The 26,432-nt window shown below is 49.0% G+C and overlaps 2 protein-coding genes across 12 annotated transcripts in view; one reads left to right on the forward strand and one right to left on the reverse strand.

Annotated features, from left to right (window-relative positions):
• LOC110498100 (homeobox-containing protein 1) overlaps positions 1–7,895 on the forward strand; it is a 34,297-nt gene extending 26,402 nt beyond the window's left edge. For 2 of the 7 annotated variants that reach the window (XM_036955058.1, XM_036955061.1), the window contains 5 exons: positions 1,335–1,417; positions 4,156–4,251; positions 5,838–5,932; positions 6,785–6,868; positions 7,307–7,895. In XM_036955058.1, coding sequence (XP_036810953.1) covers positions 1,335–1,417; positions 4,156–4,251; positions 5,838–5,932; positions 6,785–6,868; positions 7,307–7,675 — 727 coding nt within the window. In that variant the 3' untranslated portion in view covers positions 7,676–7,895. The remainder of the gene's footprint in view (positions 1–1,334; positions 1,418–4,155; positions 4,252–5,837; positions 5,933–6,784; positions 6,869–7,306) is intronic. The other 5 variants (XM_036955059.1, XM_036955060.1, XM_036955057.1 and 2 more) reach the window with 4 other exon arrangements.
• A 16,670-nt stretch (positions 7,896–24,565) lies between these two features.
• The window catches only part of LOC110498101 (kinesin-like protein KIF13B), a 70,993-nt gene continuing 69,126 nt past the window's right edge, over positions 24,566–26,432 (reverse strand). For 4 of the 5 annotated variants that reach the window (XM_036955067.1, XM_036955064.1, XM_036955065.1 and 1 more), the window contains exons 38-40: positions 26,182–26,244; positions 25,046–25,742; positions 24,566–24,811 (exon numbers count right to left, since the gene is read on the reverse strand). In XM_036955067.1, the coding sequence (XP_036810962.1) occupies positions 24,603–24,811; positions 25,046–25,742; positions 26,182–26,244 (969 nt within the window). In that variant the 3' untranslated portion in view covers positions 24,566–24,602. The remainder of the gene's footprint in view (positions 24,812–25,045; positions 25,743–26,181; positions 26,245–26,432) is intronic. The other variant, XM_036955068.1, reaches the window with a different exon arrangement.

Below are 26,432 nucleotides of genomic sequence, written 5' to 3' on the forward strand. Positions count from 1 at the left end.
GTGGTGAGGAGGAGAGAGAGAGGGAGAGGTGAGGAGGAGATAGAGAGGGAATGGTGAGGAGGAGAGAGAGAGGGAATGGTGAGGAGGAGAGAGAGAGGGAGTGGTGAGGAGGAGAGAGAGGGAGTGGTGAGGAGGAGAGAGAGAGGGAGTGGTGAGGAGGAGAGAGAGAGGGAGTGGTGAGGAGGAGAGAGGGAGAGGTGAGGAGAAGAGAGGGAGTGGTGAGGAGGAGAGAGGGAGTGGTGAGGAGGAGAGAGGGAGTGGTGAGGAGGAGAGAGGGAGTGGTGAGGAGGAGAGAGGGAGTGGTGAGGAGGAGAGAGGGAGTGGTGAGGAGGAGAGAGGTAGAGGTGAGGAGGAGAGAGGTAGAGGTGAGGAGGAGAGAGGTAGAGGTGAGGAGGAGAGAGGTAGAGGTGAGGAGGAGAGAGAGAGGGAGAGGTGAGGAGGAGATAGAGAGGGAGTGGTGAGGAGGAGAGAGAGAGGGAGTGGTGAGGAGGAGAGAGAGAGGGAGTGGTGAGGAGGAGAGAGGGAGAGGTGAGGAGAAGAGAGGGAGTGGTGAGGAGGAGAGAGGTAGAGGTGAGGAGGAGAGAGGTAGAGGTGAGGAGGAGAGAGGTAGAGGTGAGGAGGAGAGAGGTAGAGGTGAGGAGGAGAGAGGTAGAGGTGAGGAGGAGAGAGGTAGAGGTGAGGAGGAGAGAGGTAGAGGTGAGGAGGAGAGAGGTAGAGGTGAGGAGGAGAGAGGTAGAGGTGAGGAGGAGAGAGGTAGAGGTGAGGAGGAGAGAGGGAGTGGTGAGGAGGAGGGAGAGAGGGAGTGGTGAGGAGGAGGGAGAGAGGGAGTGGTGAGGAGGAGGGAGAGGGAGTGGTGAGGAGGAGAGAGGGAGTGGTGAGGAGAGGGAGTGGTGAGGTGAGGAGAGGGAGTGGTGAGGAGGAGAGAGGGAGTGGTGAGGAGGAGAGAGGGAGTGGTGAGGAGGAGAGAGGGAGTGGTGAGGTGAGGAGGAGAGAGGTAGAGGTGAGGTGAGGAGGAGAGAGGTAGAGGAGAGGGAGAGGTGAGGAGGAGAGAGGGAGTGGTGAGGTGAGGAGGAGAGAGGGAGTGGTGAGGTGAGGAGGAGAGAGGGAGTGGTGAGGTGAGGAGGAGAGAGGGAGTGGTGAGGTGAGGAGGAGAGAGGGAGTGGTGAGGTGAGGAGGAGAGAGGGAGTGGTGATGGGGAAAGAGTTGAGGAGGAGGGAAAGGTTGAAAGGGAGCCAGATGGGACGTGTTGTTGTTGTGCTAGATAAGGGGTGTTCGTGGGGAAAGGAGCTTCCGTTACATTTGGAACAAAGTGAATATTGCCTTTTCTCTTCCAGTTACTTCAATGAGAACCAGTACCCTGATGAAGCTAAAAGAGAGGAGATCTCTAACGCCTGCAACGCTGTCATCCAGAAGCCAGGTGAGAACCAGCAGGAGGAAAGTCTAGAGAAACGACAGTGCCTTCAGAAAGTATTCAAACTCCTTTACTTTTTCCCCAAATATTTTTTTACAAAGTAAGATTCAAATGGATATAATAGTTAAACACAAAATTACAATCTACACAAATCTACACAAAATACAATTTTAAGCAATTTTTTATTAATGGAAAATATAACACTACCTTGATTAGATAAGTATTCAACCCTGTGAGTCCATGCATGTTAAAATCACCTTTGGCAGCGATTACAGAGTCTTTCAGGGGCCTCATTTATCAATCAGGCACAAATCTGAGTCTTTCAGGGGCCTCATTTATCAATCAGGCACAAATCTGAGCTTTAACCTTGGGATCATTTCCACACAAAGTGTGAGATTTATCAACATGATTGTTTGCTTTAGAGTGTGGTAAATGTACGCACAGCCATGCCCATGAGTACGCACAGCCATGCCCATGAGTACGCACAGCCATGCCCATGAGTACGCACCGCCATGCCCATGAGTACGCACAGACATGCCCATGAGTACGCACAGCCATGCCCATGAGTACGCACAGCCATGCCCATGAGTACGCACAGCCATGCCCATGAGTACGCACAGCCATGCCCATGAGTACGCACAGCCATGCCCATGAGTACGCACAGCCATGCCCATGAGTACGCACAGCCATGCCCATGAGTACGCACCGCCATGCCCATGAGTACGCACCGCCATGCCCATGAGTACGCACCGCCATGCCCATGAGTACGCACCGCCATGCCCATGAGTACGCACAGCCATGCCCATGAGTACGCACAGCCATGCCCATGAGTACGCACAGCCATGCCCATGAGTACGCACAGCCATGCCCATGAGTACGCACAGCCATGCCCATGAGTACGCACAGCCATGCCCATGAGTACGCACAGCCATGCCCATGAGTACGCACAGCCATGCCCATGAGTACGCACAGCCATGCCCATGAGTACGCACAGTGCCAAGTGGTGGAATAAGGAAACTGCTTGTCAAGCGCAGAATGGGGAAAATATATGTTGAAATTGTGAGAGTAATAATTAAATCATTTTCGATTTCATTTTGAATTCATATAACATATTTTGACAGGATATATGCTGTATAATTTGATCACATCAGTGCATTCGTTACCATTATATCCATATAAAATAGGTCTACAGTAATGTGTGAAATGATTAAATACGGGGATCTTGCTGTGTTGGAAGATTTGACACAAGCTGCATTTGGCAGAGAGCTGTTTTTAGAGACAGAAGCGAACATGTCAGCAGGCGGCTTGCAGACCGGAATCTCACAGCCCTGGATGAGTCAATCATCAGCAAAATGAACTTTACCATACAATTTCCATACACCATCACACAACAGATTGAAGTCGAGGTGTTTCTTTGCCATCAATGGGTTCCCGAATACGAACAGAGCAATACACGGCACCCACATCGCCATAAAAGCGCCATCCAAAAACGAGTTCAACTATATGAACAGAAAAGGCACTCTTAATGTGCAGGAGAAAACGCTGCTGAATGTGGTGGCCAGATGGAACACACGACTCGTTCATTCTGCAGAACAGAAGTGTTGGCCTACAGGAGGGAGCTGTTGAGGATGGATGGCTTATTCGTCAGTGTTGCCTACTCATCTGAAGTATACTGAACAAAAATATAAACAAGCTGAAATTACAGATCCCATTTTTCCAAACGCACAAAAATGTGGGACGCAAATTTGTTTACATCCCTGTGAGTTAGCATTTCTCCTTTGCCGACATAATTCATCCACTTGACAGGTGTGGCATATCAAGAAGCTGATTAAACAGCATGATCATTACACAGGTTCACCTTGTTAGGGGGACAATAAAAGGCCACTCTAAAATGTGCAGTTTTGTCACACAACACAATGCCACAGATGTCTCAAGTTTTGAGGGAGTGTGCAATTGGCATGCTGACTGCAGATAATTGCAAGTTAATTTTTCTACCATAAGCATTGCCCACCCATGTCTGCCCACCCATGTCTGCCCACCCATGTCTGCCCAGTCATGTCTGCCCACCCATGTCTGCCCACCCATGTCTTCCCACCCATGTCTGCCCACCCATGTCTGCCCACCCATGTCTGCCCACCCATGTCTGCCCAGTCATGTCTGCCCACCCATGTCTGCCCACCCATGTCTGCCCAGTCATGTCTGCCCACCCATGTCTGCCCACCCATGTCTGCCCAGTCATGTCTGCCCAGTCATGTCTGCCCACCCATGTCTGCCCACCCATGTCTGCCCACCCATGTCTGCCCACCCATGTCTGCCCAGTCATGTCTGCCCAGTCATGTGAAATCAGTAGATTAGAGCCTAACACATTTATTTCTATTGACTTATTTTCTTATGAACTGTAACGCAGTAAAATCGTTGCAATTTGTGTATATTTGTGTATATTTTTGTTCAGTATATGTGACTTAAGCACATTTTTACTCCTGAACTTATTTAGGCTTGACATTACAAAATAGTTGACTCTCAAAATACTTACTGACTCTAGACATTTCAGCTTTACATTTTTTATTAATTTGTAAACATTTCTAAAAACATAAATCCACTTTGACATTGAGATGTTGTGTGTAGACAAACAGTTCAGGCTGTAACATAACAAAGTGGAAAGTCCAGGGGTGTGAATACTTTGATGGCCCTGTATGTACTGTAAGTATACTTGTAACACTGAGAATGTGTGTTTGTGAGTGCAGGGAAGAAGCTGTCTGATCTGGAGAAGGTCACGTCTCTGAAGGTCTACAACTGGTTCGCCAACCGACGCAAAGAGATCAAGAGACGTGCCAACATAGGTAACGTTTCCGACCCCATCGGGGTGTGTGTCTGTGTGTGAGAGAGGGTCTGTATGTCAGTGTGTGTGTGTGGTAGAGAGTCTGTGTCAGTGTGTGTGTGTGTGGTAGAGAGTCTGTGTCAGTGTGTGTGTGTATGTGTGTGTGTGGTAGAGAGTCTGTGTCAGTGTGTGTGTGTGGTAGAGAGTCTGTGTCAGTGTGTGTGTGTGTGGTAGAGAGTCTGTGTCAGTGTGTGTGTGTGTGGTAGAGAGTCTGTGTCAGTGTGTGTGTGTGGTAGAGAGTCTGTGTCAGTGTGTGTGTGTGGTAGAGAGTCTGTGTGTCAGTGTGTGTGTGTGGTAGAGAGTCAGTGTGTGTGTGTGGTAGAGAGTCTGTGTGTCAGTGTGTGTGGTAGAGATTCTGTGTGAGTCTGTCTGTGTGTGTGAGTCTGTCTGTGTGTGTGAGAGAGAGTCTGTGTGTGTGAGAAAGAGAGTCTGTGTCAGTGTGTGTGTGTGATAGAGAGTCTGCGTGTCAGTGTGTGTGAGAAAGAGTCTGTGTGTGTGGTAGAGAGTCTGTGTGTGTGGTAGAGAGTCTGTGTGTGTGGTAGAGAGTCTGTATGTGTGGTAGAGAGTCTGTGTGTGTGGTAGAGAGTCTGTGTGTGTGGTAGAGAGTCTGTGTGTCAGTCTGCGTGTGTGGTAGAGAGTCTGTGTGTCAGTGTGTGTGTGTGGTAGAGAGTCTGCGTGTGTGGTAGAGAGTCTGCGTGTGTGGTAGAGAGTCTGCGTGTGTGGTAGAGAGTCTGCGTGTGTGGTAGAGAGTCTGCGTGTCAGTGTGTGTGTGGTTGAGAGTCTGCGTGTCAGTGTGTGTGTGGGGTAGAGTCTGCGTGTCAGTGTGTGTGTGTGGTAGAGTCTGCGTGTCAGTGTGTGTGTGGTAGAGTCTGTGTGTCAGTGTGTGTGTGTGTGGGGTAGAGTCTGTGTGTCAGTGTGTCACGAAAATGTTCTCAATGGTTGAATTCAACTACTACTCAAAGCTTTGTTTATTTCCCGAAGGTTGAAAGGCTTCAGTTAATAAAGAAGTAGACAGTCTCAGATTCTGCAATAGATCAATACTTTATTCAGAGAGCGCTCTGTCTTCAAAATGAGAACACAATCTTTTTATAGCACACACACACACACATGAACTCGCATCAGTAGAAACTCCACCTCTCTTTAGGTGGGCTGTAGTTTTCCAAAGTTCACATACATACATATACTTCTGCAACATGTTTCATCATCTTCTGCAAGCTATTTCTAACAGTTTTCCTCCTCCCTAGGGTGGGGAGGTCTCTTTCCAGTTATTAGTTTCACCGTTATCACAAGTTGACAGTTCAGTTGTTCTTGAATGTCTCAACTATACCCAGCTCGTATTGCGAAATAGTAACACAATGGCCTAGTCACACACATTATTGGATTATGACTCTTAACACATTTCATACAATTATATGGTTTCAGGGTGGAATACTTTAGTCATTATCTTAAACATAACAAATATTTTATCACAGTGTGTATGTGTGGTAGAGTCAGTGTGTGTGTGGTAGACATCAGATATGTTATGATCAGGTCTGTTTTTTACCGAAGAAGCAGCAATCCTGGAGAGCCATGGGATTGAAGTCCAGAGCCCTGGAGGACACTCCAACAGCGACGAAATCGACGGGAATGACTTCTCTGACCAGGTAACCACCCGTAAGAAAGTGGAGTGGTCCAGAACCCATGCACTTTGTTCTATCTGACAGGTGGTCTATGATACACATGGATCACCCCTGAGAAAGTGAAATGTTCTCTCCCAGTTTGTGTTGTATGTTGTAGCCAAGGGGCGTGGTTTAACACCTTGCCTCTTTGTTTACCTACAGGGCTGTGAGGTTCCTTTGTTTGAGAAGAGAGCTGTGACCAGACATTTCAGTCTCAGCCTCTTTGTTTACCTACAGGGCTGTGAGGTTCCTCTGTTTGAGAAGAGAGCTGTGACCAGACCTTTCAGTCTCAGCCTCTTTGTTTACCTACAGGGCTGTGAGGTTCCTCTGTTTGAGAAGAGAGCTGTGACTAGACCTTTCAGTCTCAGTCTCTTTGTTTACCTACAGGGCTGTGAGGTTCCTCTGTTTGAGAAGAGAGCTGTGACTAGACCTTTCAGTCTCAGCCTCTTTGTTTACCTACAGGGCTGTGAGGTTCCTCTGTTTGAGAAGAGAGCTGTGACTAGACCTTTCAGTCTCAGCCTCTTTGTTTACCTACAGGGCTGTGAGGTTCCTCTGTTTGAGAAGAGAGCTGTGACCAGACCTTTCAGTCTCAGCCTCTTTGTTTACCTACAGGGCTGTGAGGTTCCTCTGTTTGAGAAGAGAGCTGTGACTAGACCTTTCCGTCTCAGCCTCTTTGTTTACCTACAGGGCTGTGAGGTTCCTCTGTTTGAGAAGAGAGCTGTGACCAGACCTTTCAGTCTCAGCCTCTTTGTTTACCTACAGGGCTGTGAGGTTCCTCTGTTTGAGAAGAGAGCTGTGACTAGACCTTTCAGTCTCAGTCTCTTTGTTTACCTACAGGGCTGTGAGGTTCCTCTGTTTGAGAAGAGAGCTGTGACTAGACCTTTCAGTCTCAGTCGACGAGACCTGTCCTCTCCCACACAGGTACTGTATCCTGTTACAACTCCTATTGTATTATGGTTTACATATTCATACTGTACTCCATGTTTGGTACAGAACTTTTTCTCTATACCAAATCTGTTAGACGGGTAGCTAATCAGCAAGTGGGGGGGGGAACAAATTCTTATCATTTGTTTGCATGCGTTTGACCATGCGAACCAGTTGTTTTCTGTAACCGAACAAGTGTGCGTCTCAAGCAGATTCTCCATCTGAAAAAGCAGGACAGTGGAAATCAACCTGTTAAGACTTTAGCTATCCATGTCTTTCAGGTCAGTGTAGGTCAGGGGTCTCGAACCCAGATGTGGTCTGTGAACTGATTTGTGGTTTTGCATAGTAAAGGCGCCGCTCAGTTGTCTGTGTCAGGGTTGAAGACCACAGATGTGTAAACATGACCCATGACTCCTCCCCCTCTTGCGGTTGCAGGTTCCCACCCTGCTGCCAAGCTGGCTGGCGGCTTGGCCCGGCTCGGGCAGGGGGGGCTTGGCCGTCCAGAGGGCCAGCTCTCTGATTTGCCGATCCTTGCTCTCGGGAGCGAGTCTCGCTCAGGGGGCAGGGACGGAGGGTTCCAGACTGACTGGTGTGTCCTGGTCTGCCCCCTCCCCCCCCTCCCTCCAGGACGACTCCTCCACCAATCACAGCAATGCCCTGGAGCACCAGGATCCCATCACTCTCGCAGTGGAGATGGCGGCCGTCAATCATAGCATCCTCGCCCTAGCCACGCAGGCGGGGGGAGGATTGGCCCTGGGCGGGACAGGCAGTGACATCAAGACCGAGGTGGTGGAGCCCAACTAGGGGGGGTGAGACTGTGGATGAGCGGGAGGGATGAGAGGGACGGAAAGATGTGTGTATACATGACAGTATGAACGAGGGAGGGAAAGGTGTGTGTGTGTGTGTGTGTACATCACAGTAAGAAGGAGGGAGTGAATACTACTGTTCAAAAGTTTGGGGTCACTAAGAAATGTCCTTGTTTTTGAAAGAAAAGCAAAAAAAATTGTCCATTTAAAATGACATCAAATTGTTCAGAAATACAGTGTAGACATTGTTAATGTTGTAAATGACTATTGTAGCTGGAAACGACTGATTTTTTATGAAATGTCTACATAGGCATACAGAGGCCCATTATCAGCAACCATCACTCCTGTGTTCCAATGGCACGTTGTGTTAGCTAATACAAGTTTATCATTTTAAAAGGCTAATTGATCATTAGAAAACCCTTTTTGCAATTATGTTAGCACAGCTGAAAACGGTTGTCCTGATTAAAGAAGCAATAAAACTGGCCTTCTTTAGACTAGTTGAATATCTGGAGCATCAGCATTTGTGGGTTCAATTACAGGCTCAAAATGGCCAGAAACAAAGAACTTTCTTCTGAGAAATGAAGGCTATTCCATGTGAGAAATTGCCAAGAAACTGAAGATCTCGTACAACGCAGTGTACTACTCCCTTCACAGAACTGCCTAACTGTCTCTAACCATAATATTCTGTCTCTAACCAGAATAGAAAGAGGAGTGGGAGGCCCCGGTGCACAACGGAGCAAGAGGACATTAGTGTCTAGTTTGAGAAACAGACTCCTCACAAGTCCTCAACTGGCTGCTTCAATAGTAGTACCCACAAAACACCAGTCTCAACGTCAACAGTGAAGAGGCGACTCTGGGATGCTGGCCTTCTAGGCAGAGTTCCTCTGTCCAGTGTCTGTGTTCTTTTGCCCATCTTAATCTTTTATTTTTATTGGCCAGTCTGAGATATGGCTTTCCCTTTGCAACGCTGCCTAGAAGGCCAGCATCCTGGAGCCGCCTCTTTACTGTTGACGTTGAGACTGGTGTTTTGTGGGTACTATTTAATGAAGATGCCAGTTGAGGACTTGTGAGGAGTCTGTTTCTCAAACTAGACACTCTAATGTACTTGTCCTCTTACTCAGTTGTGCACCGGGGCCTCCCACTCCTCTTTCTATTCTGGCTAGAGACAGTTTGCACTGTTCTGTGAAGGGAGTAGTACACAGCGTTGTACAAAATCTTCAATTTCTTGAATGGAATAGCCTTCATTTCTCAGAACAAGAATAGGCTGAGTTTCAGAAGAAAGTGCTTTGTTTTTGGCCATTTTGAGTCTGTAATTGAACCCACAAATGCTGATGCTCCAGGTACTCAACTAGTCTAAAGAAGGCCAGTTGTATTGCTTCTTTAATCAGGACAACCATTTTCAGCTGTGCTAACATAATTGCAAAAGCGTTTTCTAATGATCAATTAGCCTTTTAACATGATAAACTTGGATTAGCTAACACAACGTGCCACACAGGAGTGATGGTTGCTGATAATGGGCCTCTGTACTCCTATGTAGATATTTCATTAAAAATCAGTCGTTTCCAGCTACAATAGTCATTTACAACATTAACAATGTCTACACCGTATTTCTAATCAATTTCATGTTATTTTAATGGACAAAAAAAAAGCTTTTCTAAGTGACCCCAAACGTTTGAATTGTAGTGTATACGTACGGTATGTGACTGTTAGAGTGTACATGGGGATGAATTTATAGTGGAGTATGAAAACATTGTATGTCATGGTGCAGGTAGAGCATATTGGAATGTTATACTGTAAATCAGGAGTGTCAAACTAATTTTGCCCTACGGGTCCTACCTCCACCCCTATCCCCTCCCTAATACCTCTACCACCCTAGTAAACCCTTTTAGACTGTTCTAGAGGTGTTGGGAGGCCTGGTTCTACCTCCACCCCTATCCCCTAATAGCTATACCTCGTTACCCCCTAGTACCCCCTTTAGACTGTTCTGGAGGCATTGCGTTGGCAAGTCTGGTCCTGAAGGTGTGGGTGTATGTATGGTATATGCTCTTGTCTGTGTGGGTCTAAAGATTCAGAATAGTTTATTATAGAACCCTGCAAACCTCCCTCTAAGCATGGAGGACCCCTGCCTTGGCACCTTCTCCCCAAGGTGCTCTGCACACTTTAATTCTCTTGCTCTCTCATCACCCCCTATGCCCGTCATCCCTCTATCCCTCTCACCCCCTATGCCTGTCATCCCTCTATCCCTCTCACTCCCTATGCCCGTCATCCCTCTATCCCTCTCACTCCCTATGCCCGTCATCCCTCTATCCCTCTCACTCCCTATGCCCATCATTCCTCTATCCCTCACTCCCTATGCCCGTCATCACTCTCTCTCATCACTCCCTATGCCCGTCATCACTCTCTCTCATCACTCCCTATGCCCGTCATCCCTCTCACTCCCTATGCCCGTCATCCCTCTTTCCCTCTCACTCCCTATGCCCGTCATCCCTCTATCCCTCTCACTCCCTATGCCCGTCATCACTCTCTCTCATCACTCCCTATGCCCGTCATCACTCTCTCTCATCACTCCCTATGCCCGTCATCCCTCTCACTCCCAATGCCCGTCATCCCTCTCTCTCATCACTCCCTATGCCCGTCATCACTCTCTCTCATCACTCCCTATGCCCGTCATCACTCTATCCCTCTCATTCCCTATGCCCGTCATCCCTCTATCCCTCTCACTCCCTATGCCCGTCATCACTCTATCCCTCTCACTCCCTATGCCCGTCATCCCTCTCACTCCCTATGCCCGTCATCCCTCTATCCCTCTCACTCCCTATGCCCGTCATCCCTCTATCCCTCTCACTCCCTATGCCCGTCATCCCTCTCACTCCCTATGCCCGTCATCCCTCTATCCCTCTCACTCCCTATGCCCGTCATCACTCTCTCTCATCACCCCCTATGCCCGTCATCCCTCTCACTCCCTATGCCTGTCATCCCTCTATCCCTCTCACTCCCTATGCCCGTCATCCCTCTATCCCTCTCACTCCCTATGCCCGTCATCCCTCTATCCCTCTCACTCCCTATGCCCGTCATCCCTCTATCCCTCTCACTCCCTATGCCCGTCATCCCTCTATCCCTCACTCCCTATGCCCATCATCCCTCTATCCCTCACTCCCTATGCCCGTCACTCTATCCCTCTCACTCCCTATGCCCATCATCCCTCTCACTCCCTATTCCCGTCATCACTCTCTCTCATCACTCCCTATGCCCGTCATCAATCTCTCTCATCACTCCCTATGCCCGTCATCCCTCTCACTCCCTATGCCCGTCATCCCTCTATCCCTCTCACTCCCTATGCCCGTCATTCCTCTATCCCTCTCACTCCCTATGCCCGTCATCACTCTCTCTCATCACTCCCTATGCCCGTCATCACTCTCTCTCATCACTCCCTAAGCCCGTCATCACTCTATCCCTCTCACTCCCTATGCCCGTCATCCCTCTATCCCTCTATCCCTCTCACTCCCTATGCCCGTCATCCCTCTATCCCTCTCACTCCCTATGCCCGTCATCTCTCTCTCATCACTCCCTATGCCCGTCATCCCTCTATCCCTCTCACTCCCTATGCCCGTCATTCCTCTCACTCCCTATGCCCGTCATCACTCTCTCTCATCACTCCCTATGCCCGTCATCACTCTATCCCTCTCACTCCCTATGCCCGTCATCCCTCTATCCCTCTCACTCCCTATGCCCGTCATTCCTCTCACTCCCTATAACCGTCATCCCTCTATCCCTCTCACTCCCTATGCCCGTCATCCCTCTATCCCTCTCACTCCCTATGCCCGTCACCCCTCTCACTCCCTATGCCCGTCATCACTCTCTCTCATCACCCCCTATGCCCGTCATCCCTCTATCCCTCTCACCCCCTTTGCCCGTCATCCCTCTATCCCTCTCACTCCCTATGCCCGTCATCCCTCTCACTCCCTATGCCCGTCATCCCTCTATCCCTCTCACTCCCTATGCCCGTCATCCCTCTATCGCTCTCACTCCCTATGCCCGTCATCCCTCTGTCCCTCACTCCCTATGCCCGTCATCCCTCTATCCCTCACTCCCTATGCCCATCATCCCTCTATCCCTCTCACTCCCTATGCCCGTCATCCCTCTATCCCTCTCACTCCCTATGCCCGTCATCCCTCTATCCCTCTCACTCCCTATGCCTGTCATCCCTGTATCCCTCTCACTCCCTATGCCCGTCATCCCTCTCACTCCCTATGCCCGTCATCCCTCTATCCCTCTCACCCCCTATGCCTGTCATCCCTCTATCCCTCTCACTCCCTATGCCCGTCATCCCTCTATCCCTCTCACTCCCTATGCCCGTCATCCCTCTATCCCTCACTCCCTATGCCCGCCATCCCTCTATCCCTCTCACTCCCTATGCCCATCATCCCTCTATCCCTCACTCCCTATGCCCGTCATCACTCTTTCCCTCTCACTCCCTATGCCCGTCATCCCTCTCACTCCCTATGCCCGTCATCCCTCTATCCCTCTCACTCCCTATGCTCGTCATCCCTCTATCCCTCTCACTCCCTATGCTCGTCATCCCTCTATCCCTCTCACTCCCTATGCCCGTCATCCCTCTATCCCTCTCACTCCCTATGCCCGTCATCCCTCTATCCCTCTCACTCCCTATGCCTGTCATCCCTGTATCCCTCTCACTCCCTATGCCCGTCATCCCTCTATCCCTCTCACTCCCTATGCCCGTCATTCCTCTCACTCCCTATGCCCGTCATCCCTCTATCCCTCTCACCCCCTATGCCCGTCATCCCTCTATCCCTCTCACTCCCTATGCCCGTCATCCCTCTATCCCTCTCACTCCCTATGCCCGTCATCTCTCTCTCATCACTCCCTATGCCCGTCATCACTCTCTCTCATCACTCCCTATGCCCGTCATCCCTCTATCCCTCTCACTCCCTATGCCCGTCATCCCTCTCACTCCCTATGCCCGTCATCCCTCTATCCCTCTCACTCCCTATGCCCGTCATCACTCTCTCTCATCACCCCCTATGCCCGTCATCCCTCTCACTCCCTATGCCTGTCATCCCTCTATCCCTCTCACTCCCTATGCCCGTCATCCCTCTATCCCTCTCACTCCCTATGCCCGTCATCCCTCTATCCCTCTCACTCCCTATGCCCGTCATCCCTCTATCCCTCACTCCCTATGCCAATCATCCCTCTATCCCTCACTCCCTATGCCCGTCACTCTATCCCTCTCACTCCCTATGCCCATCATCCCTCTCACTCCCTATTCCCGTCATCACTCTCTCTCATCACTCCCTATGCCCGTCATCACTCTCTCTCATCACTCCCTATGCCCGTCATCCCTCTATCCCTCTCACTCCCTATGCCCGTCATTCCTCTATCCCTCTCACTCCCTATGCCCGTCATCACTCTCTCTCATCACTCCCTATGCCCGTCATCACTCTCTCTCATCACTCCCTAAGCCCGTCATCACTCTATCCCTCTCACTCCCTATGCCCGTCATCCCTCTATCCCTCTCACTCCCTATGCCCGTCATCCCTCTATCCCTCTCACTCCCTATGCCCGTCATCTCTCTCTCATCACTCCCTATGTCCGTCAACACTCTCTCTCATCACTCCCTATGCCCGTCATCCCTCTATCCCTCACTCCCTATGCCCGTCATTCCTCTCACTCCCTATGCCCGTCATCACTCTCTCTCATCACTCCCTATGCCCGTCATCACTCTATCCCTCTCACTCCCTATGCCCGTCATCCCTCTATCCCTCTCACTCCCTATGCCCGTCATTCCTCTCACTCCCTATGCCCGTCATCCCTCTATCCCTCTCACTCCCTATGCCCGTCATCCCTCTATCCCTCTCACTCCCTATGCCCGTCATCCCTCTCACTCCCTATGCCCGTCATCACTCTCTCTCATCACCCCCTATGCCCGTCATCCCTCTATCCCTCTCACCCCCTATGCCCGTCATCCCTCTATCCCTCTCACTCCCTATGCCCGTCATCCCTCTCACTCCCTATGCCCGTCATTCCTCTATCCCTCTCACTCCCTATGCCCGTCATCCCTCTATCCCTCACTCCCTATGCCCATCATCCCTCTATCCCTCTCACTCCCTATGCCCGTCATCCCTCTATCCCTCTCACTCCCTATGCCCGTCATCCCTCTATCCCTCTCACTCCCTATGCCTGTCATCCCTGTATCCCTCTCACTCCCTATGCCCGTCATCCCTCTCACTCCCTATGCCCGTCATCCCTCTATCCCTCTCACCCCCTATGCCTGTCATCCCTCTATCCCTCTCACTCCCTATGCCCGTCATCCCTCTATCCCTCTCACTCCCTATGCCCGTCATCCCTCTATCCCTCACTCCCTATGCCCGCCATCCCTCTATCCCTCTCACTCCCTATGCCCATCATCCCTCTATCCCTCACTCCCTATGCCCGTCATCCCTCTCACTCCCTATGCCCGTCATCCCTCTCACTCCCTATGCCCGTCATCCCTCTATCCCTCTCACTCCCTATGCTCGTCATCCCTCTATCCCTCTCACTCCCTATGCCCGTCATCCCTCTATCCCTCTCACTCCCTATGCCCGTCATCCCTCTATCCCTCTCACTCCCTATGCCTGTCATCCCTGTATCCCTCTCACTCCCTATGCCCGTCATCCCTCTATCCCTCTCACTCCCTATGCCCGTCATCCCTCTATCCCTCTCACTCCCTATGCCCGTCATTCCTCTCACTCCCTATGCCCGTCATCCCTCTATCCCTCTCACCCCCTATGCCCGTCATCCCTCTATCCCTCTCACTCCCTATGCCCGTCATCCCTCTATCCCTCTCACTCCCTATGCCCGTCATCTCTCTCTCATCACTCCCTATGCCCGTCATCACTCTCTCTCATCACTCCCTATGCCCGTCATCCCTCTATCCCTCTCACTCCCTATGCCCGTCATCCCTCTCACTCCCTATGCCCGTCATCCCTCTATCCCTCTCACTCCCTATGCCCGTCATCACTCTCTCTCATCACCCCCTATGCCCGTCATCTCTCTCACTCCCTATGCCTGTCATCCCTCTATCCCTCTCACTCCCTATGCCCGTCATCCCTCTATCCCTCTCACTCCCTATGCCCGTCATCCCTCTATCCCTCTCACTCCCTATGCCCGTCATCCCTCTATCCCTCACTCCCTATGCCCATCATCCCTCTATCCCTCACTCCCTATGCCCGTCACTCTATCCCTCTCACTCCCTATGCCCATCATCCCTCTCACTCCCTATTCCCGTCATCACTCTCTCTCATCACTCCCTATGCCCGTCATCACTCTCTCTCATCACTCCCTATGCCCGTCATCCCTCTCACTCCCTATGCCCGTCATCCCTCTATCCCTCTCACTCCCTATGCCCGTCATTCCTCTATCCCTCTCACTCCCTATGCCCGTCATCACTCTCTCTCATCACTCCCTATGCCCGTCATCACTCTCTCTCATCACTCCCTAAGCCCGTCATCACTCTATCCCTCTCACTCCCTATGCCCGTCATCCCTCTATCCCTCTCACTCCCTATGCCCGTCATCCCTCTATCCCTCTCACTCCCTATGCCCGTCATCTCTCTCTCATCACTCCCTATGTCCGTCATCACTCTCTCTCATCACTCCCTATGCCCGTCATCCCTCTATCCCTCTCACTCCCTATGCCCGTCATTCCTCTCACTCCCTATGCCCGTCATCACTCTCTCTCATCACTCCCTATGCCCGTCATCACTCTATCCCTCTCACTCCCTATGCCCGTCATCCCTCTATCCCTCTCACTCCCTATGCCCGTCATTCCTCTCACTCCCTATGCCCGTCATCCCTCTATCCCTCTCACTCCCTATGCCCGTCATCCCTCTATCCCTCTCACTCCCTATGCCCGTCATCCCTCTCACTCCCTATGCCCGTCATCACTCTCTCTCATCACCCCCTATGCCCGTCATCCCTCTATCCCTCTCACCCCCTATGCCCGTCATCCCTCTATCCCTCTCACTCCCTATGCCCGTCATCCCTCTCACTCCCTATGCCCGTCATTCCTCTATCCCTCTCACTCCCTATGCCCGTCATCCCTCTATCCCTCTCACTCCCTATGCCCGTCATCCCTCTGTCCCTCACTCCCTATGCCCGTCATCCCTCTATCCCTCACTCCCTATGCCAATCATCCCTCTATCCCTCTCACTCCCTATGCCCGTCATCCCTCTATCCCTCTCACTCCCTATGCCTGTCATCCCTCTCACTCCCTATGCCTGTCATCCCTGTATCCCTCTCACTCCCTATGCCCGTCATCCCTCTCACTCCCTATGCCCGTCATCCCTCTATCCCTCTCACCCCCTATGCCTGTCATCCCTCTATCCCTCTCACTCCCTATGCCCGTCATCCCTCTATCCCTCTCACTCCCTATGCCCGTCATCCCTCTATCCCTCACTCCCTATGCCCGCCATCCCTCTATCCCTCTCACTCCCTATGCCCATCATCCCTCTATCCCTCACTCCCTATGCCCGTCATCACTCTTTCCCTCTCACTCCCTATGCCCATCATCCCTCTCACTCCCTATGCCCGTCATCCCTCTCACTCCCTATGCCCGTCATCCCTCTATCCCTCTCACTCCCTATGCCCGTCATCCCTCTATCCCTCTCACTCCCTATGCCCGTCATCCCTCTATCCCTCTCACTCCCTATGCCTGTCATCCCTCTATCCCTCTCACTCCCTATGCCCGTCATCCCTCTATCCCTCTCACTCCCTATGCCCGTCATTCCTCTCACTCCCTATGCCCGTCATCCCTCTATCCCTCTCACTCCCTATGCCCGTCATCCCTCTATCCCTCTCACTCCCTATGCCTGTCATCCCTCTATCCCTCTCACTCCCTATGCCCGTCATCCCTCTCACTCCCTATGCCCGTCATCACTCTCTCTCATCACCCCCTATGCCCGTCATCCCTCTATCCCTCTCACCCCCTATGCCCGTCATCCCTCTATCCCTCTCACTCCCTATGCCCGTCATCCCTCTCACTCCCTATGCCCGTCATCCCTCTAGCCCTCTCACTCCCTATCCCTGTCATCCCTCTATCCCTCTCACTCCCTATGCCCGTCATCCCTCTGTCCCTCACTCCCTATGCCCGTCATCCCTCTATCCCTCACTCCCTATGCCCATCATCCCTCTATCCCTCTCACTCCCTATGCCCGTCATCCCTCTATCCCTCTCACTCCCTATGCCCGTCATCCCTCTATCCCTCTCACTCCCTATGCCTGTCATCCCTGTATCCCTCTCACTCCCTATGCCCGTCATCCCTCTCACTCCCTATGCCCGTCATCCCTCTATCCCTCTCACCCCCTATGCCTGTCATCCCTCTATCCCTCTCACTCCCTATGCCCGTCATCCCTCTATCCCTCTCACTCCCTATGCCCGTCATCCCTCACTCCCTATGCCCGCCATCCCTCTATCCCTCTCACTCCCTATGCCCATCATCCCTCTATCCCTCACTCCCTATGCCCGTCATCACTCTATCCCTCACTCCCTATGCCCATCATCCCTCTCACTCCCTATGCCCGTCATCCCTCTCACTCCCTATGCCCGTCATCCCTCTATCCCTCTCACTCCCTATGCCCGTCATCCCTTTACCCCTCTCACTCCCTATGCCTGTCATCCCTCTATCCCTCTCACTCCCTATGCCCGTCATCCCTCTATCCCTCTCACTCCCTATGCCTGTCATCCCTGTATCCCTCTCACTCCCTATGCCCTTCATCCCTCTATCCCTCTCACTCCCTATGCCCGTCATCCCTCTATCCCTCTCACTCCCTATGCCCGTCATCCCTCTATCCCTCTCACTCCCTATGCCCGTAATCACTCTCTCTCATCACTCCCTATGCCCGTCATCCCTCTATCCCTTTCACTCCCTATGCCCTTCATCCCTCTATCCCTCTCACTCCCTATGCCCGTCATCCCTCTATCCCTCTCACTCCCTATGCCCGTCATCCCTCTATCCCTCTCACTCCTTATGCCCGTCATCCCTCTCACTCCCTTTGCCCATCATCCCTCTATCCCTCTCACCCCCTATGCCCGTCATCCCTCTATCCCTCTCACTCCCTATGCCCGTCATCCCTCTATCCCTCTCACTCCCTATGCCCGTCATCCCTCTCACTCCCTATGCCCGTCATCCCTCTCACTCCCTATGCCCGTCATCCCTCTCACTCCCTATGCCCGTCATCACTCTCTCTCATCACTCCCTATGCCCGTCATCCCTCTATCCCTCTCACTCCCTATGCCCTCTATCCCTCTCGCTCCCTATGCCCGTCATCCCTCTATCCCTCTCGCTCCCTATGCCCGTCATCCCTCTATCCCTCTCACTCCCTATGCCCGTCATCCCTCTATCCCTCTCACTCCCTATGCCCGTCATCCCTCTATCCCTCTCACTCCCTATGCCCGTCATCCCTCTATCCCTCTCACTCCCTATGCCCGTCATCCCTCTCACTCCATATGCCCGTCATCCCTCTATCCCTCTCACTCCCTATGCCCGTCATCCCTCTATCCCTCTCACTCCCTATGCCCGTCATCCCTCTCACTCCCTATGCCCGTCATCCCTCTCACTCCCTATGCCCGTCATCCCTCTATCCCTCTCGCTCCCTATGCCCGTCATCCCTCTATCCCTCTCACTCCCTATGCCCGTCATCTCTCTCACTCCCTATGCCTGTCATCCCTCTATCCCTCTCACTCCCTATGCCCGTCATCACTCTATCCCTCTGTTTTTGTCTCCCACCTCCAACTTCGCAGTATAAGGGAGACGGGAAGTGGTGAGGGTTTAACAAGCCTCTGGAGACAGGAAGTGGTGAGGGTTTAACAGGCCCCTGGAGAAGCCTATATATTTCCTTGTTGTAGCTCTACCTAAACTGGTTAGGTTTAAAGCTAGTGAGATCAGACATTCATTATATTATTGCTTACGAATGATGCAATAAAAACTGCCCCTAAATTCTTAATGATGAAGGGAATAGATAGAATCATGCTAGCTAGTGAGAGGGGCCTTGTGTATGTGCTTGTTATGGGGGTAACTATAAGCATATTGTAGCTGTACCCAAAGCATTTGTTTTTAGCTTTTAACCTTAATTTAAGGCAACCGACTGATGTTATAATCACGTTTCCCAGTTGAAAGGAAATGATTTACGCTTTTAAAAGATTGCCAATCAAGGGAGCATTATAAATGTCCCTATTATTGGTACTGGGAGTAATGCAAACACTTATTTTTCTATCTGCTTTATATGCCATGACGTGTTCTAGACACAAGCTGTTATCTAAGATACCTACTTTTAGATTGTATTTTAAAAATACACTTTATGGGAGAAACTACCATGGCGCTTCAGTTTCCTCCCCTCGTAGCTTATTGGTCATCCTGAGTGATTGACAGACCAGGCAGGCAATAGGAGGAAGGAAGACTGATCTGCTGACTGACACATGTTCAAGGGTTAGGGGTAATTTGGTGTTTTAACCCCCCCCCCCCATCACACCTTCCCCTCAACTACCAGGTCACTGCTTTTAATGTGAAATAAATTATATAGATGAATAACTTTGATTTTCTAACATTTACAGGGGTAGTTCACCTTGAAATTCAAGTTGACTGGTTTAGTTGTGTAGGTCCTATTATGAATAAATCTGTAGACCTCAACCCCAAACGATTTGGAAACTTTCTCATTGCCAGATCTACACAACGATTGGAGTGTTGGCTGACCAGCGCGCATGCAAGATTCAAGGTGCAGAGATTAGACTAACATTGTTTGGGGTGAACTGTCCCTTTAAGTCGTCCAGTATGTCTTGAATGACAGCCAAGCTGACCCGAGGACGGTTTCTGCTAGCCATTAACCTAGTGCTTTGTTCCAATCAAATATGTATCTTACAAGATAAGAGATTTCATATTTTATTTTCAGTGTAAAGTTCTGCCAAACAGGAATGTATATTAGATTCATGAAATGCTTTTTATTTTTTATATCATGTTTTGTTTTCCATTTGATATATGCACAATCTGCCGTGTGTGTTTTGTATTGCATTACTCAAAGGCAAAGCTTCTTCCTTCAGGTTTCTGAGGTCTTTACTCGTCTCTCAAGACCGTTAACCTGAGACTTAATGCATATTAAGTAGCATACACTTTGGTTTTGCGTCTTTGACATCAGTCAAATCTCTGCATATTAAACCAGGTGAAAAGGTTGCATTTTCTACTTAATGAACTTTAACCTGTGTGGGAGGTGCTTTGCCTTTGACGTTCCGAAGGAACGGATATCGCCAGTCCTTGTATTCACATTATGTATGAGTGTTAAATGAGTCCTGTTCTGCTACTTCAGAATTTAGTGCCTTTTTTGGACAGTAGACTGTTCTGTAATGAATATGTAGAAAACTATGCCTTTGTTACATTTTCTCATTTGTTTACTGTACCTACTAGAGAATAAAGAATGTGTGGTTTTGTTGAGCAACTGAAATCTAACTGCATGATTTCACAAAATGTGTATCAACTGGTTCAAATCTTGAACTGCAATCAATGCATGGCTTCCGGAAGATTACGCAGCGTTCTCCATAAAATAACTGCAGACGATTTAAATCAATTCATTTTTTTATTCTTTCCTTTACAGGGAGATTATTGTCCAGGCGATAAAAAAGTCATGATTATTCTTTGGATTTCAGCATAGAATTACACAGAACAATTAAATTAAATCAAAACCCAAACTTGCGCTCAGATTGTTAAGTCTTAATATGCAAATATATACATAATCAAGCCTACACGCATTCGCTCACAGGAATACACTTCATTACAACACAATCAGACAAATGATTGATTATAATAATAACTCAAGACTCCAGGACGAGGCACAAACCAGAGTTGGTCTCAAGTGAGTCCTATTCTCTGTGCACTATATGGGGAGTAGGGTGCCATTTAATGACAAAAACCGGTATACAAATGGTCTGAAGATCGGGCCCAATTCCATTTCTGTCCCTTCCTCCAGCTCAAACCCCTTTAGTATTGGACAGAAATGGAACGTGGCTCCTGAGTTGGGCGTAAAGATTCTTTACTCTAGTTGACGTCTGTGTTGGGGACAAAGATTCTCTGCTCTAGTTGACGATAAAGATTCTCTGCTCTAGTTGACGTCTGTGTTGGGGATAAAGATTCTCTGCTCTAGTTGATATGTGTTAGTTTCCTCTACTAACGTGAACTCCCATGGTCCCATGTGGCAGTGGGTCTGATGTAGTGTGAAGAAAGTCTTATAATATACAGGTCTCTCTATGGAGGGAGTTTAAGGGCTTGCAGTTATTGAGTCTCGCATTGCCAGACTGCGTTTAATAACTAAAAGCCTCTGAGGGGGACAGACTGGTAGACTGAAGGCCACATAAAGGCAGGTGTCATATTGCTCTGAGCTCTGGGCCAGGGTTGCCAAAGATATACAGGAAATGCATGTAAACAAATGTATACTCTTGAAATATTATTTCCCCCATAACGGTTTGTTGTGTCCTTGGGCCTTTAAAAATATATGCTCATAGTAGCACTTGACAACAAAAAAACATGCCTTCTGTGGAATGATGAAAGGGTAACTGTATAGACAAATCCTTAATCAGGTATAGACAGTCTAAGGGTCAGGGGTGTATTCATTAGTTGCAGACCGTAGAAAAAGTGGTTTTCCATTTACTCCACACGAGTTTCTATTGGACCAATTCAGGTAGGTCCCTTCCCGCTTTGTTTCGTTTGCTTCTGGTTCCTAGCGAATACACCCCTGATGTGGTTCTGAGCGCAAACAGTCACAACCATATAAAGTCCATGATGAAATTGAAATGAAAGCCAGAGGATGCATGTATGACAAATGACTTCCTCCCGTTACACAGCATTCAGTTATGTATGCACTACTGTAAGTCGCACTGGATAAGAGTGTGCTAAATGACAAAATAATATTTACAGAAATGAGGAAACATTGCCTTTAAAAGGTGCACAGCCGACAGTGTGAACAGATTGAATCCTGGCCTCACTGCACCTATTTTGAGTCGTAAGCGAAGAGTCCATCGGCAATGTGAAAAAACCCATAAAAGTGACTTCATAATGAAATGTGTTTGAATCAGCTACTTCCTGATGTGAGAGACAGAAACAGAGTGAGGCACGGAAATAAATAGATGAGCCTGAAGCGATCTCAAAACACTCTTCTCTGTGCAGAGGTGAGAAGACGAAGGCCAAATCCATCCGATACACCACCTGCTCTCTCTTCATTACAACACTGCGCGTTCACACACATACTCAGTTCCCCTCCTATTACCACAAGTATGATCACTCGATAAACACGACGACAAACTTAAAAAACACTAGCAATAGCTATAGAAAGAGCAATGTAAAGTGTCTGACCAACTTGGGGATGGTACATGACAATAAATAAGCACTTGCTACGTTCCATTTCTCTATCAATTGGCCAGTCATCAGCCCATAGACAACTCCTCCTTACTTTCTCCCATCTCAAGTGGTGTATAGAAAGCTAAAAAGCAAGACTAGAATGTCAATGATCGAATCCATTTACAGTTATATAACAGTGGCTATAGCAGCACCATTTCTCATAAAATCACTTGTGCAAGCAACAATTTTTTTCAGTACAATTTAGAAGGCTTTATCTATTTCACATGATAAAGGCATATGTACAACCATTTATATACAGTATATCACAAGTGAGTACACCCCTCACATTTTTGTAAATATTTGAGTATATCTTTTCATGTGACAACACTGAAGAAATGACACTGCTACAATGTAAAGTAGTGAGTGTACAGCTTGTATTACAGTGTAAATTTGCTGTCCCCTCAAAATAACTCAACATACAGCCATTAATGTCTAAACCGCTGGCAACAAAAGTGAGTACACCCCTAAGTGAAAATTAGAGGGGACAGCAAATGTACACTGTTATACAAGCTGTACACTCACTACTTTACATTGTAGCAGTGTCATTTCTTCAGTGTTGTCACATGAAAAGATATACTCAAATATTTACAAAAATGTGAGGGGTGTACTCACTTGTGATATACTGTATATATAACATTGCAAATTTAGGCTTCTCTTATATCAGAGGATAAAGAGTCAAAAGAAATGTCATAGCGTTGGGGTGAAGGGGTTTAGCTTTCAGATCCTTCATGTGACTGCTGGATGGACTAATGTTAAAACCCACTCTGCATCTCGTTACAGTTTGTACCTCCGCTCACGAGGTGAGAATACAGTTGACATTTCTCTTCAATGGAATTTCAAAAAGAGGCAATCTGCAGTTGTTACATCCATTTTTGGATGTTTAAATGAATGATATACACCCACTGATTCATTTGAGAGCTGGTTACATTTCTCCAGTCCCATTCCTATTTACCAAAACTGTGGCGGGGACACCACTTTGTTGTTGCTTGAACTGCAGATTGCCCCTTTAAGTATTAACTTCAAATGTCTAATAAAAAGGAGATTCACTACATTTTGATAGAACTTCAGGGACCAATTAACATTTTAAATAATATTCCAGAGTTTCAAAGGAAATAACTTGTAAAACACTGCTCCCACAACCTTATTTCATCTCCCAAAGCCATGGACTCAGTATGTAAATGATAGACCCTATTACAGATCTGTATCTTCACACAAACGGTGAATGTATGCATAGAGATCTTTATCCCCCAAACACAAATCAATGACCAGCATAAAACATACCAGATCCAACATCCACACGTTACATAAAGACCATACATCACACTGCTACTTCCTCAAACAGTTCTAGAACCAAAGACAACCATTCTGCTAACACACATCACCACAGTCAGTCACCAAACTAACCTCCAACGTGCAAAATCTCCCAGTGAGCACTTGATGTTAAAAGGACATTGAGAAAAGCAATTTCAACCAATTTTGCTCCCTGGGCTTCTCATAGTGGAACCATCCTTCAACTTACAATTTAAAACCAACGGCTATTACTTTCGCACAGACCACGTCGTCATAACGACGGTGCTTCATCTTTCAGATCAGCCGGAAACATGCACACACACAGATGTGCATATACACACACGCACAGGGATAATTGTTCTCCCAGCCTATACTGTAAATTGCCATGGTTAAATTCAGCTTCAAGGGCCAAAACACAGGCACACACACACACACACACACACACAAATCTTCTCACAGGTACGTCCATGTCCACTCTGCAGTCCCTGAGATCACCTCACACTTACACAAGGCATTCTCGTCAGAGCTCAACAGAGGGAGAAACTTGAATAAAACCACTAAGAAATATAACAAAGAAAAATAAACCCATGAAGGCACATTCTGGAAGAATCCATCATTTCAGATGAATGACTTTACACAGGGGATAGATACAGTAACTGTTAAAATGTCAGTCCACAAAAAGGACTGATAATATCATTTAATTAAAAGGGACAGTTCCATTCAAAAATAGGGGGGGGGGTGTGACCAGAGTTTGATGACATCAGAGAGCGTGATGTCATTACTTCAGAACCTGAACCTTGGCCCGAGGAGAAACAGTTCCTGTGGGCCACTTCATACAGACAGCAACACTCTGTAGACTACTTCAGGTGCTGTGGAACCACTCAGGGCCTGTGCCCAATCCATGCCACCAGTGCTGTGTCCAGATGGGGAGACAGCAGGGGCTTGTTGGGTAAAGGTCTTCCCTATTGAAATGAACCCAGACAGATCTAACACAGAGCACTAAGGTACTGCTCCATAGCTATGGGTGGGCATAGGACAGGGACCGTTTTCCATTAGATGCAGTTGTATTGCATAGTTAGGGGGAGATTGAGAGAGAGGGTGCTAAGCGAGACGGAGGCTTAGAAACAGGATGTGTGGGTTTTCTAGTTTTCTAGGATGTGTAGAATAATGGTCTCTCCCAGCCAAGCCTGTTTCTCTCCAGTTCAGCTGCTCCAGGACTTGCGGTTCTCCCCTCTCCTGATAGTGGACTCTCCCCGCAGAACGGGCTGGTAGAACTCGCCGCTGCACCGGTTCTCCGGGTTCCGTTTGGTGGAATGCTCCCGTCGGAGAACCCGGTCGGGACGCACCAGGACACCGTAACCAGGGTTACAGCGGAAGTAGTGGCGCCCGCCTACGGAACCGTCGTTCTTACCTGTACAGAGAGAGAGAATAAGAGAAATGGGTGAGGGGTAGACAAGGAAGAGAGTTGGTTTAGTACTTTGAAATTCCTAAACTAAGCATTGCCTGCTCTGATGATTCTCATGTACATGTGGACAAGGCCCTCTAGATTTGTTATTTTCAGGCTATTTGCTTAGAGTTACATTTCTTCTGGTGTCATTATGTTTAGTCATGCGATTCTGTGTGAACAGTAAACACACAAACACACCTGAGGGCGAGTCAAGCTCCACCCCGACCCACACGCCCTCGGCGAACTCAGTGTTGCCCACGTAGCGCACTGTCCCGTCCTTATTGGCTCCCACCGTCACGCACACCCCCTCTCTCAGCCAATCAGGTAGCACGTAGTCGCAGCCACCATCCTCGTCGTCCAGGACGATTTCCAGTCTCTCTAGACTCCCTTGTCTTCCTCCTCCTCTCGCCTCCACTTCCTCCCCCAGGATGCGCTGCTGGAACGACTTCAGGTCCGACGTCGACACCCTCTGTACGGAGAAGGGCTTGTTGCCTGTGGTGACGCTGTAGCCGGGACCTGTGGTGGCCATTTTGTTGTCGTACTGAGGAGAGGCAGCAGTAACACCGTTCCGTTCAGCTCGCTGCTGCTGCTGGGTTCTGGGTAACGTAGTTTCAGGAGCATCAATCCCCTTTAGTCCCACCCCTGCATCTAGGAGGGTGAGGGAGGAGGAGGGGCGGAGGGGGGTGGCAGGGTGGTCACCAGCGGTGCTGGCTGAAGCCTCGGTCAGGGTTGCCGTGGAAACACTAGTGGAGAAGTAGCCGCTGGAGGCCTCGCTGATGGGGCTGAGGGGATAGTCATGCTGGGATGACGGAACAGGAAGAGGGGCTTCGGTGGACTCTGACCACCTGTCATTGGTCAAGGCCGGGATAAAGGCGGTCCTCCCTACCTTAGCAACCTACGGGGAGGAATCACGGCAATGGCAATCACACCACAACAGGAATTTAAGAACTCCAACAAACTTAAGACTGACTGGAGCAAACCAAGACATCATGATGCCAACACAATTATCAATATCATAATGATCATCACCATCTTCATCATTATCATCATGAGATCCTCAGATCCCCCAGCTTACTACCAACCATAGCTTCATATTACAGTCAATACACTGTCTCAGCCTGGAGAGTTGTTGAAAACTAACTGATTTCAACTAATCAACTACAACTAGACTTATCTGTAACAAACTACAACTCCCAGTGACCACAAGAAGTTGAAAAGACGTCCTTTTAACCATATTTTTAACATCTTGTGCTCATAGGGAATGTTGGTTGAACAAGGGAGAGCAGGCAGGAGGAGAGTTGAAAAGAGATGACAGACTGACAGATGGTTCTTACCGATTCTGTCCGGACCCTGCCGTCTTCAGGCCCCGTCGTCTGCATGATGATACGAGGCATGTGCTGCCAGGAAGAGAGAGAAACACAATTATTGTTCAAATGATTGAAGGTTCAATTATTCATTGAAATACATCAGTGTTGTCTCACATTGTCCATAATTTTACGAGTTAATGTAAAAATTCAAAAGCTCAGATGATTATATTCAGCTCTTGACAAAAATGGTATTAATCCCTAAAAATAATGGCTAAATC

Source organism: Oncorhynchus mykiss, chromosome 19 (genome assembly GCF_013265735.2).
Source record: "Oncorhynchus mykiss isolate Arlee chromosome 19, USDA_OmykA_1.1, whole genome shotgun sequence".
In the NCBI taxonomy this organism is placed as follows: Eukaryota; Metazoa; Chordata; class Actinopteri; order Salmoniformes; family Salmonidae; genus Oncorhynchus; species Oncorhynchus mykiss.